A 15149-nucleotide genomic window follows, 5' to 3' on the forward strand; every position below is an offset into this window, starting at 1 on the left:
CCTGTAGTTTCTAAAATGGGGTCACTTTTTTGGAGTTTCTACTCTAGGGGTGCATCAGGGGGCTTCAAATGTGACATGGTGTAAATAAACCAGTCCAGCAAAATCTGCCTTCTAAAAACCATACGGCGCACCTTTCCCTCTACGCCCTACTGTGTGCCCGTACAGGAGTTTATGGCCACATATGGGGTGTTTCTGCAAACTACAGAATCGGGGCAATAAATATAGCATTTTGTTTGGCTGTTAACCCTTGCTTTGTTACTGGAAAAAATTGATTAAAATGGTAAATTTGCCCAAAAATCTAAATTCGGAAATTTTATCACCATTTGCCTTTTAACTGTTATGGAACACCTAAAGGGTTAACGACGTTTGTAAAATTTGTTTTGAATACCTTGAGGGGTGTAGTTTCTAGAATGTGGTTGCATTTTTGGGTGGTTTCTATTATGTAAGCCTCACAAAGTGACTTCAGACCTGAACTTCTAAGCTTCTAAACTTCTAAGCCTTGTAACATCCCCAAAAAAATAAAATATCATTCCCAAATTGATCCAAACATGAAGTAGACATATGGGGAATGTAAAGTAATTACTATTTTTATTTTTAGGTATTACTATGTATTATAGAAGTAGAGAAATTGAAACTTGGAAATTTGCTATTTTTTTCAAATTTTTGGTAAATTTGGTATTTTTTTATAAATAAAAATGATATTTTTTAACTTCATTTTACCAGTGTCATGAAGTACAATATGTGACGAAAAAAACAATCTTAGAATGGCCTGTATAAGTCAAAGTGTTTTAAAGTTATCACTACTTAAAGTGACAGATTTGCAAAAAGTGCCCTGGTCCTTTAAGGTGAAATAAGGCTGTGTCCTAAAGGGGTTAAGTGTCAATCAAAATGGGGTAGAATAATCAGTTGTGGGATCATCGGCTATAGATCCATGTTTCTGCCATGGTCCAGCTGTTACTGTTTCTTTCTATGATCATGTACTGTATATAACTAGTTTCATTCTTCTCTTTCAGAAACTCAACATGGCGTGCTCCAACCTGCAGGGAACGTGCTCTTACATCTGTTCTACTCTAGATGACTGTATAAAGTACGTCAACACCAACCTGCATAAACAAGACCCTCCTTTGCCAGTTTTACCAGGAGATGTGGTGGGCACCAAACTTCCCCAGAGTCGAAAGGTATTGCAAGTGGCACTTATGGCACCATTTCTATGATGGGGATACCCCTTTAAAGGGAATCTGTCAGCAGTTTTATGCTGCTAAGCTCTGACAGCTCCAGCGCCTGCCAGTAAGTCCCCATATTCATGAGCTCACGGACCCCCCCCCCGACCCCCACATGCCTCTGATTGACAGATTTTTCCATATAAATCAGCAGCAGGTGGGCGGGGAGAGTCAGGAGCCAAGATTTTAGCAAAAAGACTGGGTCAATTAATCAAAGTGACCCAGACTTTTACAAAGGGGACCTGTCACTTGTTTTTGTTGCCCTTAGTTAGGACACCATAAAACTGGTGATGGATTTCTTTTAGGCTGCCTTCAAACGAGCAAGTGTCACGCTCCAGACTTGCAGCGCAGCACCTGTCCTGAACTTCCAGCACTGCCGGATCGCATAGCATTATATTGATTTATGATGCTATGTAACCCTTACAGTTCTAGAATGTATTGGATAACACTGATAGCATTATGTCAGTGCTATACAGTACATACCAGACCTCTTAAGGGTTGCATAGCATCCTAAATCAGTATTCCTGTTATGTGACCCCGGCAGTGCTGGAAGTTCAGGACGGGTGCTGAGTAGTGTTGAGCGAACTTGTGTTTAAGTTCCGCGTCTAAAACTTCGGGTTCGGGTTATCGAAGAATCACGTTATGGATTCCGCTACCACGGAGCATAATGGAATTTAGAATCCATAACGCGATTCTTCGATAACCCGAACTTTAGACGCCGACCTTAAAACACAAGTTCGCTCACCACTAGTGCTGAGCTGCTAGTCCTAGTGTGACACTCACTCGTCTGAAAGTGGCCTTAACCATTGTAAGGGATCGTCTCTTTTCAGGGGGTCACACCCATAGATATCACCAGACAACGGATTTTCATGTCCAAACTGTGCATTTATTTTGACAGTCTTCTTATAAAGGATAGTCCAGTTATACATCACTTGGTGGGGTGAGGTTCCCGCACCGCCAGCACTTAAAACACAAATAAACTCCTGCCCATCTAGGCGCTACCTAAACACTACACTAAACACTACCTAAACGTCCCTACCTCACTCATAGAGCTCAGTTCACACATGGACAACATCTGCGGCTTTCCTCAGCCAACATCAATACTGCAGCCTCAAGGCTGTGGCAACTCCAGTACCTTTTGGGGGAGTGTGGCTCAGTAGTCCTCCAGACACTGGGCGTGCAACCCTCGTTCTCTAGGTCCTCCAAACCTCAGGCTATTCAAAGCCCAGTCCTCCTGACTGAGACCACACACAGAGCCTCTGCTTCACAAAACAGTCTCGCTCTCCCTCCTCAGAGGCGCTTTATGCAAGCCTGATTACAGCAGGCCTCACCTGTGATCACCTCAGGTAGAAAGGAAAACCTGTACTGGAAGGGTGTGGACTGGGAACTCCCTCTACCAAGCCTAGCCACCAGTCCGAGTAAAATCCAGCCCAGAAAATGTATACAGAAATGTCTCAGCAAACTATGTTTTGCTGAGACTACTGCCACTCTCTGGATTTTACCCGTCTCACCCATCTGAGGTACCTGAAGTGGGACAACACACCTTCCAGCACTGTTCACATTACCACACCATTTTACCAGAAACCTCAGTATTTTCATGCTTTGTCCTGCACGGTCCAAGGCAGAACACTACTGACATTCTGTGTTGGGACTCCACATGATACAATGGGACTTAGCCCGTCACTGACATATAAATAAATATTTGTTACCAGTTCTGCCTTTTTTTTTTTTTTTTTTTTTTACCATATTTGCAGCATATTTAGCAGCATGAGATAGGGATTAACTTTTATTAACTCTTTCTGGGAGGGAGATGGGAAAAACAGCAATACTGCCACCGAGTGTTTACGTAAAATTTTTTACGGTGTTCATTTTTCGGTATAAATAACATAATATCTTGGTTAGTACGATTACAGCTATACCATATACGTAAAGTATTTCTCTGTTTTACTACCTTTGTCCAATAAAACCCCTTCTTTTAAAAAGAATAACATCTTTTTTGTATCGCCACTTCCCAAGACCCATAACTTTTTTTTCTTTCTATGGAGTTTTGTGAGGGCTTGATATTTTTATTGGTGTCGGAGTAAATACATTTTTTTGATTGCTTACATTTTTTCGGTGGAAACTAAGAATAAATTAGCAATTCAGTTTTTTGAATTTATTTATTTTTTACGGCGTTCACTGTACGGGATAATTTACATAATATTTATGTAGTTTGGGCGATACCAAACATATGGAGAACATTTTTGAAATTTTTTTACTGGACTTTTTTAAATTTATTAAGTGTTTTTTTTAAACTTTTTTTTTTACCACTTAATAGCCCCACAAGGGGACTATAACAGACAACATTTTGGAAAACTTTTTTAAAATGCAATGCACAGCCTGCTGGAAAATACCCAAGGCTGGCTTGGGGCCTATATCAGACCCCATCCAGCTTTTACACACATTGGCACCCCATGATCCCATTTTCGGGGTACGAAGGGAGACAGAGGCAGTCTGCTCCCTCTGTTACCCCTTTACATGTGGCAGGCGCCATTGCTTTACGACATGTAAAACGTTAAACAACCCGGATCGGCACTCCTGCTGGTCCGGGCTGTTAGAGCACGAGAGTGGCTCTCTTGTGAGAGCTGAGGCCACATTCCCCACAGTCCGGGGGCCCAGCCTAAGGCCCCTTAGTGACCACCATAAAAAAAAGTGTATGGGTGGTCAATAAGGGGTAAATGTTGATTCAGATTTTTTTATATATTGTGTAGAGACAGGGATGTAAAAATTGTTTTCTGTGACTTTAATACTGATGACCTATCCTCTCACATTCACTTCAATGAGGCTGAGCTGCGCCCCAGGCCACATGACAAATGAACGTGTCATCACACAACCTAGGAAAAGCTGGAGAAGGCCGCTGTGCTACTGCGAGCGCTGCTGTCTTCTGAAACAGCTGATGGACGGGTGTCCAGATGTCACGGCTGAGGATGGGGGAAAACCTCAGCCGTGCGATGCTCAAAGATGTCCGGTCGCTACTCGGTCAGGGCAACAGAATTAGGGAGCAGGTCACCTCCTATTGCGTCCCTAACACTGACCCTGATGGTAGGAGGGCTCATACTCTGGAACCTAATAGTCCCTACAAGCCCTCAGGATGGCCCTGAACTAAGGAGCAGGGCAAGACAACCTACTCCTCCTAGGCACGGAGGAACAGGAGTCTCACTGGCCAAGCAGCATAAAAGAAGGGGAACATGAACAGATCTATGAATATGACAGGAGAACCAAACATTTCCACACTAACCTGCGACAGCCTTGCTGACTGGAACCCGTGCTCAGAAAACGCTGTCCACGTAAACATTAGACAAACGGCACACACATAAAAACACACAGGAACCAGGACATCCATAGCTGCAAAGAATAAAGACCAAACAAACATCATGTGACATAAATCTTATGACCACAAGGGTGGCCCCCACTGGCAGATGGTATAACAGGAGGCTGTCTCCAGCAACCATGGCTGAAGAACCCCTCAGCTAACTGAAACCAGCAGAGGCTTTATAGCCCAAAGTAGCCACACCCACACTCAGACACACCCAGTGCACACACACTGAGGGAGTTAACCCTTCCATAACCAGAGAGTGTGGTGAAACCACATAAAGAGGAATACACAAAGCAACTCTCACTGCAGCTGTTACTGTCGACAACGACATGCGTGGCAAACGTGTCCTGGGAGCCGGCCAGAAGGTCGAGACACTGCCACCACATGTACACAACACCACACGTTGCCACGGGCAGCCACAGGCGAAGGGAAAATGTCAGAGTGCACACATAACACAGTGCACACCAGACATTCAAAGTGCCTACAAACACACACACACATAAACCAAAGGCAGCCGCACGCATACCTGTTGTCCGCGGCAACCACACTTGAGGCAAACAACTAAGTGCCCCCAGCTGCGGTTGACACAACACCAGACCGCGGGCAACTGCATGCGGCTCCCAAGGAGTCACGACCATGAACATGGTCGTGACACCAGAGGATAGGTCATCAGTATTAAAGTCTCGGAAAACCCCTTTAAACATTTTTGTAATATACAAGGATAGGTCATGAATATCTAAGCACTGCACTACCTCTTTTTTTTGTTGCTTTCATAGGTAAAGCGTTCTGTCAGTCAGCCTGTTGAGTCAACCCCTGCAAGGTAAGCATGAAAACAAAGGTGTATTGACTGTACTGTTCAGTATTGCATCCACCATTGTGATTGGAATTTATTGGTTTTATGATGAATAGCAACAAAAATTTTATTTCGAAGGGAACCTGTCACCAGGAAATTCCCTGATTAAACCAGGTACAATGCCTTGTAGGGCTAGCTCAGCTGAATGTGATGATGCCTTTCACTTAGTTATCGCTTTATTCTGGAGAAAAAGTATTTTTAATCTCTATGCAAATAAGCAGTTAAGTGCACCAAGGGAGAGCCCAAGCCACTCCGTGCACCCTTGCCTCTCCTGCTTCCTCTGCCAGCCTCTTCCTCTCCTTCTTGATTGGCATGGCCAGGTTAGATGACAGAAGAAGTTGACATATTGCTTTTATCTCTTAGGACTTCTAATTTACCAAAGCAGGGTGATGGGGTAACTGTGATGAAGAACCTGGAGCAATTGGCAATGAGGTTACGTACCCAAGAACGGCAGTATGTGCTGTCCAGTAATGGAACATCAGGATAGCAAGTCCTAGTCCGTTACCTCAACAAGGTAAGCACATGTCATAGAGGCAGACTAGATAGCTGCTATGGGCAGCCGGATGTCGGGAGACCCATAGCAGGTCGGCTACATCTCTTATTTTAATGAATGGCGAGAACCTGTGCAGGAATCCCTCTCAACAGGTTTCTAAATAGACAGAAAGGTGATGGGAGGGCAAATGGCTTGCAAGTATAGATGAATGAATTCATTTGTCTCATCAAGCAAGGTTCTGCACCTGTGACAGGGTGTCCCCAAGGCTGAGAGGGCTCCTCATGCCACTTGATTGACAGCGTCTGTTGTCAGTCAACCTATGGGTGGAGTGTTCTCAGGTTCCTTGGAGGTACAGAACCCGGCTTGATGAGGCACATTAATTTTTACGTGTCCATTCTTTCATCTCTGCTTGCAAGTCGTCCTGTCCAAGGTGTTAGGGTTATGGTAAGGGTGTTAGGGTTGAGTTAACAAGCACTAGAAAGGAGACCATTTAAAAAAAAAAAATTGTATCCACATACTGATGTCACTTATCTTGATTTTTCATATGTTTAGGGCTCACGGCCATTCCGTGCATTGGGGAACCGCAGTTTGCGGTCCCCAATGCACGGGCAACATCCGTGCAGATTCCGCAGACGGATCCAGACCCATTCAACTTGAATGGCTATGTGATCCATCCACACCACAAAAAAGTAGCGCATGCTACTCCGTAGTGCTTCCATGGGGTTCTGTGCCTCCGTTCCACATTGGACCTTTTGGATTGCAGACCCATCCAAGTGAATGGGTCCACATCTGTTATGCCGTGCAAAAACGGTCGGGGCTCGTATATTGCGGACCTGCTGTTTGCGGTTGTGTGCATGAGCCCTTCGTAAAATGTTCACAAGTCTAAACATAAAATGCAATGCTGTTAATAATTGCTTCCCTTCACATTGATATGAAGGAAAAGAGATGTACTAATTGTTCCTATGGAAACCTTGTTTCCTACCCGTGAAACATTTATTACACTGCTGGTCAAGAAAAAAAATGTAATTTTACTTGGAGCGAAGGGATAATTCTAGGTGATATTATTAGCGGGACATTCTTGGAGCAGCATGGTCTAACAATATGAGCTGATGACAGTATAAATATCACTGAAATATCCAGATTATGTGTAACTACACTAAACGTAAAAATGACTAATCAAAGTAAACTGATAATGTTGCATGTAATGTTTGTCAGTCTTTAGCATAGTTCTGAAACGGTCTTGTAGAAATCCTGCAGATTACACAAGGGTTATCAATCCACTGCTCCTCATGTCACATGTGATGTCAAGTGCCCCCCTGTATCAGCAGCCCCTCGGGTTGGCCACGTCTGGAGGCCTGATTTAGTCTCGTATAACCCTTTTAATGACATTGACTGTATATTTGGGTTCGTTGCCCTGCTGCATAATACATTTAGAGTCAATCAGAGGCCTCCCTGATGGAATTTCATGATGGATAAGTATCTGCCTTTATTCCTCAACAATGACAAAATCCCCTACTCCATGTCCTGAAATGCAGCCCTAAACTGACAAAGAACACACGCCATGCTTACTACTTTGGCAAATACACTGTTTTCTGTTACAGCAAAATATAAAAAAAATAGACTTTTAGTCTAGAGCACCTGCTGCCATTTTCTGCACCCCAGTTCCTATGTTTTGTGCACTGTTGAGATGCTTGGCCTTATTTCACTGTCAAAGTTATGGCATTTTAACTTCAATTCATCCAGAATTCATCCAAGGTCACTTCTGGCCAGACCTCTCCAAACAGTAGATGGGTATATCTGGCTCCCACAAGTTGCTGCCAGTTCTCAGCTAATGGCACTGCTAGAAAACTTTGGACCACTTCGTCTACGGTCCTCATTGTTGCCTGTTGTGCTTCTTCAAAAGAGCTTGAGCAGCACATCTTGAAACCCCAGTCTACTTTGAAATCTTTGCCTGGGAGAGACTTTGCTGATGCAGTCCAACTACCTTGTGTCCTGTTGCCGTGCTTAGGCTTTTCCGGTAGGCTGTTCCGGCAGGGAAACAGCCTGCTGGATCCATACTAACGTTTGCACATGTGTGCTGCCAGAAGTCCACTCTGGCCCATTTCACTATAATGAGGTCAGGCCGGAGATGCGGCCGCAGTATGGCAAACATGCTGAGAGGCGGCTGGACAAAAACCGCAGCACGCCTGCCGGACAAGGCTAACGCCAGTTTGAAAGAAGCCTTAGTCTTGCCATGGTGTATGACCTGTGACATGAAACGGTCTTCCACATCTCACGTTTGTAGCAGACCTTGGCTGTTCTTCACACAGTTTTATGCCTCCTACACAGCTGTTTCAGTTAATTACTTTGTTTCAACCTACATATAAAAATGAATATCGTTATTACCCGTCATACACCTGACTAAAATCCTACAAAATCTCTGACTTGTGTACGTGTACCTAAAAATATAAATAAATAAATTCTGCTGTTTTGAAGGTAAAAGGGTGGTCACTCCAAATATAGATTTGATTTAAATTTCTCTTTTGTTCACTCATTTTTGTTAATTCATAAAAATAAATTATTAACGCCTAAATTTTTAAAAGCATTCCTACTTTGTGGCATTTTCTACACCTGCCTAAAACTTTTGAACAGTACTGTATATCACTGCTTTTTCTGAACTTGAGACCACCTGACTGATAGCTATCCCTGTATACACTCTTACACACAGAATGCTGTCAATCACTGATCATATCTACCCCGTGTACAACTGAGATCAGAAAGAGGAGGGGCATAAATGTATACGTTTTATTGAATTTTTATCCACAAAATTAAATATCTGTTCAGCTTCTCTTGCTCTATAACCTGCTGTCTGCAGATTTCACTGCATTTTGTGGTCACAGGTCATCCTTAACCACCTCCAGACCGCCTAACGCAGATTCGCGTTCCGGAGGTGGCAGCCCTGCGCACAGTCACGCATATATGCGTCATCTCGCGAGACGCGAGATTTCCTGTGAACGCGCGCACACAGGCGCGCGCGCTCACAGGAACGGAAGGTAAGCGAGTGGATCTCCAGCCTGCCAGCGGCGATCGCTCGCTGGCAGGCTGGAGATCCGAATTTTTTAACCCCTAACAGGTATATTAGACGCTGTTTTCATAACAGCGTCTAATATACCTCCTACCTGGTCCTCTGGTGGTCCCTTTTGTTAGGATCGACCACCAGAGGACTCAGGTAGGTCAGTACAGTCGCACCAAACACCACACTACACTACACTACACTACACCCCCCCCCGTCACTTATTAACCCCTTATAAACCCCTGATCACCCATGATCACCCCATATAAACTCCCTGATCACCCCCCTGTCATTGATCACCGCCCTGTCATTGATCACCCCCCTGTCAGGCTCCGTTCAGACGTCCGTATGATTTTTACGGATCCACGGATACATGGATCGGATCCGCAAAACGCATACGGACGTCTAAATGGAGCCTTACAGGGGGGTGATCAATGACAGGCGGGTGATCACCCATATACACTCCCTGATCACCCCCTGTCATTGATCACCCCCCTGTCATTGATCACCCCCCTGTAAGGCTCCATTCAGACGTCCGCATGATTTTTACGGATACATGGATCGGATCCGCAAAACCGATGCGGACGTCTGAATGGAGCCTTACAGGGGGTGATCAATGACAGGCGGGTGATCACCCATATACACTCCCTGATCACCCCCCTGTCATTGATCACCCCCCTGTAAGGCTCCATTCAGACGTCCGCATGTGTTTTGTGGATCCGATCCATGTATCCATGGATCCGTAAAAATCATGCGGATGTCTGAATGGAGCCTTACAGGGGGGGTGATCAGTGACAGGGGGGTGATCACCCTGATCACCCCCTGTCATTGATAACCCCCCCTGTAAGGCTCCATTCAGACGTCCGCATGTGTTTTGTGGATCCGATCCATGTATTCATGGATCCGTAAAAAATCATGCGGATGTCTGAATGGAGCCTTACAGGGGGGGTGATCAGTGACAGGGGGGTGATCACCCTGATCACCCCCTGTCATTGATAACCCCCTGTAAGGCTCCATTCAGACGTCCGCATGTGTTTTGTGGATCCGATCCATGTATCCGTAAAAAATCATGCGGATGTCTGAATGGAGCCTTACAGGGGGGGTGATCAGTGAAAGGGGGGTGATCTGGGAGTCTATATGGGTGATTACCCCCCTGTCATTGATCACCCCCCCTGTCATTGATCACCCCCCCTGTCATTGATCACCCCCCCCTGTAAGGCTCCATTCAGACATTTTTTTTGGCACAAGTTAGCGGAAATTTTTTGTTTGTTTTTGTTTTTTCTTACTAAGTCTCATATTCTACTAACTTGTGTCAAAAAATAAAATCTCACATGGACGCACCATACCCCTCACGGAATCCAAATGCGTAAACATTTTTAGACATTTATATTCCAGACTTCTTCTCACGCTTTAGGGCCCCTAAAAAGCCAGGGCAGTATAAATACCCCACATGTGACCCCATTTCGGAAAGAAGACACCCCAAGGTATTCGCTGAGGGGCATATTGAGTCCATGAAAGATTGAAATTTTTGTCCTAAGTTAGCGGAAAGTGAGACTTTGTGAGAAAAAAAACAAAAAAATCAATTTCCGCTAACTTATGCAAAAAATAAAACATTTCTAGGAACTCGCCAGGCCCCTCATTGAATACCTTGGGGTGTCTTCTTTCCAAAGTGGGGTCACATGTGGGGTATTTATACTGCCCTGGCTTTTTAGGGGCCCGAAAGTGTGAGAAGAAGTCTGGGATCCAAATGTCTAAAAATGCCCTCCTAAAAGGAATTTGGGCCCCTTTGCGCATCTAGGCTGCAAAAAAGTGTGACACATCTGGTATCGCCGTACTCAGGAGAAGTTGGGGAATGTGTTTTGGGGTGTCATTTTACATATACCCATGCTGGGTGAGAAAAATATCTTGGTCAAATGCCAACTTTGTATAAAAAAATAGGAAAAGTTGTCTTTTGCCAAGATATTTCTCTCACCCAGCATGGTTATATGTAAAATGGCACCCCAAAACACATTCCCCAACTTCTCCTGAGTACGGCGATACCAGATGTGTCACACTTTTTTGCTGCCAAGGTGGGCAAAGGGGCACATATTCCAAAGTGCACCTTTCAGATTTTGCAGGCCATTTTTTACACATTTTGATTGCAAGGTACTTCTCACACATTTGGGCCCCTAAATTGCCAGGGCAGTATAACTACGCCACAAGTGACCCCATTTTGGAAAGAAGACACCCCAAGGTATTCCGTGAGGGGCACGGCGAGTTCCTAGAATTTTTTAATTTTTGTCACAAGTTAGCGGAAAATGATGATTTTTCTTTTTTCCTTACAAAGTCTCATATTCCACTAACTTGCGACAAAAAATAAAAGATTCTAGGAACTCGCCATGCCCCTCACGGAATACCTTGGGGTGTCTTCTTTCCAAAATGGGGTCACTTGTGGCGTAGTTATACTGCCCTGGCAATTTAGGGGCCCAAATGTGTGAGAAGTACCTTGCAATCAAAATGTGTAAAAAATGGCCTGCAAAATCTGAAAGGTGCACTTTGGAATATGTGCCCCTTTGCCCACCTTGGCAGCAAAAAAGTGTGACACATCTGGTATCGCCGTACTCAGGAGAAGTTGGGGAATGTGTTTTGGGGTGTCATTTTACATATACCCATGCTGGATGAGAGAAATATCTTGGCAAAAGACAACTTTTCCCATTTTTTTATACAAAGTTGGCATTTGACCAAGATATTTCTCTCATCCAGCATGGGTATATGTAAAATGACACCCCAAAACACATTCCCCAACTTCTCCTGAGTACGGCGATACCAGATGTGTGACACTTTTTTGCTGCCAAAGTGGGCAAAGGGGCACATATTCCAAAGTGCACCTTTTGGATTTCACCGGTCATTTTTTACACATTTTGATTGCAAAGTTTTTCTCACACATTTGGGCCCCTAAATTGCCAGGGCAGTATAACTACGCCACAAGTGACCCCATTTTGGAAAGAAGACACCCCAAGGTATTCCGTAAGGGGCATGGCGAGTTCCTAGAATTTTTTATTTTTTGTCGCAAGTTAGTGGAATATGAGACTTTGTAAGAAAAAATTAATAAATAAAATCATCATCATTTTCCGCTAACTTGTGACAAAAAATAAAAAGTTCTATGAACTCACTATGCCCATCAGCGAATACCTTAGGGTGTCTACTTTCCGAAATGGGGTCATTTGTGGGGGTTTTCTACTGTTTGGGCATTGTAGAACCTCAGGAATCATGACAGGTGCTCAGAAAGTCAGAGCTGTTTCAAAAAGCGGAAATTCACATTTTTGTACCATAGTTTGTCAATGCTATAACTTTTACCCAAACCATTTTTTTTTTTTGCCCAAACATTTTTTTATTTATCAAAGACATGTAGAACAATAAATTTGGCGAAAAATTTATATATGGATGTCGTTTTTTTTGCAAAATTTTACAGCTGAAAGTGAAAAATGACATTTTTTTGCAAAAAAATCGTTACATTTTGATTAATAACAAAAAAAGTAAAAATATCAGCAGCAATAAAATACCACCAAATGAAAGCTCCATTAGTGAGAAGAAAAGGAGGTAAAATTCATTTGGGTGGTAAGTTGCATGACCGAGCGATAAACGGTGAAAGGAGTGTAGTGCCGAAGTGTAAAAAGTGCTCTGGTCATGAAGGGGGTTTCACCTAGCGGGGCTGAAGTGGTTAAAGGGGTTGCCTGGTTTAATGAAAAAATGAATGGTCGGCAACTTTCAACAGTGCCCTCTGTTCTAAGGCTGCAGCTCCTAATAGTCCCCGTCAAACTCACTAGTCTCAGCGGTCACAAATGCAAGAACAGCATGTCACAAGTATACATACGGTTTAAGATTTTCCTGCCACCAGTAGCTACTAGGGACCAGTTGCTACACTTTGTGGTGCTGCCCATGCCACTGGCAGCACCGAGGTTCAAAAGGCAGGACTACGTCGCAGAGACTTATGGATGTGTGGCCAGCTTAAAGGTGTTGTCTGATTAGGATAAGCTTTTACCATATGCCCTATCGGAGTATATGGATATCATAGAGGGGGAGCATTCTAAATGTACTACTACAGATGGGCACCATGTAATAATTGATTTCCTCTGCAGGAGTGTGGCAGCCTCTGCCAGCTGATGGACTCGCAGTGATCGACAGTGGGTCTGCTGTTAGATGGCACAACACCTTAAAGGGGTTGTCCGGGTTCAGAGCTGAACCCGGACAAACCCTTATTTTCACCCCGGCAGCCCGCCTGAGCCTAGCATCGGAGCATCTCATGCTCCGATGCGCTCCCGTGCCCTGCACTAAACCGCGCAGGGCACGGGCTCTTTTGTTTTCAATAACACACTGCCGGGCGGTAACTTCCGCACAGCAGTGTGTTCGGTGACGTCACCGGCTCTGAGGGGCGGGCTTTAGCTCTGCCCTAGCCGTTTTACTGGCTAGGGCAGAGCTGAATCCCGCCCATCAGTGCCGGCGACGTCACCGGGGTTCCTGTCAGCCCCATGGAGAGCCCTGGTACGTCACCGGAACTCCTAAAAATGCCTTTGCCTGCGCGATTTAGCGCAGGGCAAAGGAGAGCATCGGAGCATGAACTGCTCTGATGCTCCTGTCAGGGGGGCTGCCAGGGTGAAAATGGAGGGATGTCCATTTAATAGCCTCCTCACTTATTAAATGGTGTGCTCATCCTCCTAGTGTAATCCATCAGAGTTATAAACCAGGGGGTTAAGGAGGGTGGTCGTCTATACGTCCTATTCCTGGATTTCCTGTAAACGAAACAAATGTTTTATTTCTCTTCCATAGAAATATTGGGACCAAATTCCAACATCCCCCATGTGAAGGATACTAAGAAGAGCCACACAAGTCGAGGACATTTTCTACAACTGAAGGTTTATAGCTGTGTGTACACAGCACTAAGGGTGTGTGCAATGCAACTGATAAAACTGTATAATATATGACATGTGAATAGAAATAAAATATACTTTTATATATTTATATATTCTAAGTGTGATCACTGTATTCTATATACCACAATTAATATATTTAAAGGGGTTGTGTCATCTCAAGTATTGTTGACATATCACTAGACCATGGCACCAATGTTTGATAGCTGCGGCCGCTCTCCATTCACTTCTATGGGGATGCCGAAAATAGCTGAGTGACGCGCTAGGTTATTTTCAGAAGTCCGATAGAAATGAATTGTAAGCGCAACACACAAGAGCGGCCACCGCTCCATTCAATTCTATGGGGCTGACAGAAATAATATACTATTAAAGGGGTTGTCCGCGTGTTTTATACTGATAACCTGTCTTCAGGATAGGTCATCAATATCTGATCGATGGGGGTCTGACGCACGTGATAAGCAGTTTGAAAAGGCTGTGGTCCTCCAGTGAGTGCTGAGTGGGACTGAGCTGCACCTAGGCCCTATGACCAATGAATGTGACATCACTGGCCTAGGAAGTGGACGCAATACACACACAGCGCTGCGGTCTCTTCAAACAGCTGATTGGCGAGGGGCCAGAAGTCGGAGCCCCACCAATCAAATACTGATGATCTATCCTGGTTTAATAGGGTTGATCATGCTAAAAGATGCTCTTAAAAGTAAGTGTCCAGTTTTTATCTACACATCAGCACTCCTGGACACCAGCTGTTGAGAGATTTTAGACATAGTCTATCTATATGCCATAATTTGATGAGATCGGAAAGCCTTTTAATCCATGTGGAGAACCTGCAAGCTCTTGATATCTGCAAAATCGCACGTCAGGTGGACCCTTCAGTCTTATGTCTTAGATGCCAAGGCTAGAACCCACATGAATGGATAATGTGAGTTCTTCTGTGACTGCACAAATCTGATCATCTCTTGGGATCATGTAGGTAACTAGAGTAATTGTATCCACAAGAACATGGACAGTTTGACCTTTTAAGGTTCCTTAGGAGGGTATGTCCACAGGAGCCGTATTTTGGAGTGGACAACCTGCAACAAAATTCGGCAGAGTCCACACGAGTTACATGCACATTTTGCTGCAGAATTCGCTCTCTGCATTGCAAAAGGCAAAGTCCTCAGCATACATTGAAACGCTATGATATAAAATACATACCACATGTCAAGTTAATTGTGGATCTGTTCCAGACTTTTTTTTCATAGTGTGGATGACCGTTTTTAAAACCTCATC

General features: G+C 44.3%; 1 protein-coding gene across 3 annotated transcripts in view; it reads left to right on the forward strand.

Annotated features, from left to right (window-relative positions):
* LOC122933198 (pleckstrin homology domain-containing family A member 3-like) overlaps positions 1-13964 on the forward strand; it is a 34001-nt gene extending 20037 nt beyond the window's left edge. For 2 of the 3 annotated variants that reach the window (XM_044288040.1, XM_044288042.1), the window contains 4 exons: positions 1014-1178; positions 5352-5395; positions 5792-5942; positions 13780-13964. In XM_044288040.1, the coding sequence (XP_044143975.1) occupies positions 1014-1178; positions 5352-5395; positions 5792-5915 (333 nt within the window). In that variant the 3' untranslated portion in view covers positions 5916-5942; positions 13780-13964. The remainder of the gene's footprint in view (positions 1-1013; positions 1179-5351; positions 5396-5791; positions 5943-13779) is intronic. The other variant, XM_044288041.1, reaches the window with a different exon arrangement.
* Positions 13965-15149: the final 1185 nt, after the last annotated feature.

Source organism: Bufo gargarizans, chromosome 3, assembly GCF_014858855.1.
Source record: "Bufo gargarizans isolate SCDJY-AF-19 chromosome 3, ASM1485885v1, whole genome shotgun sequence".
Taxonomy (NCBI): Eukaryota; Metazoa; Chordata; class Amphibia; order Anura; family Bufonidae; genus Bufo; species Bufo gargarizans.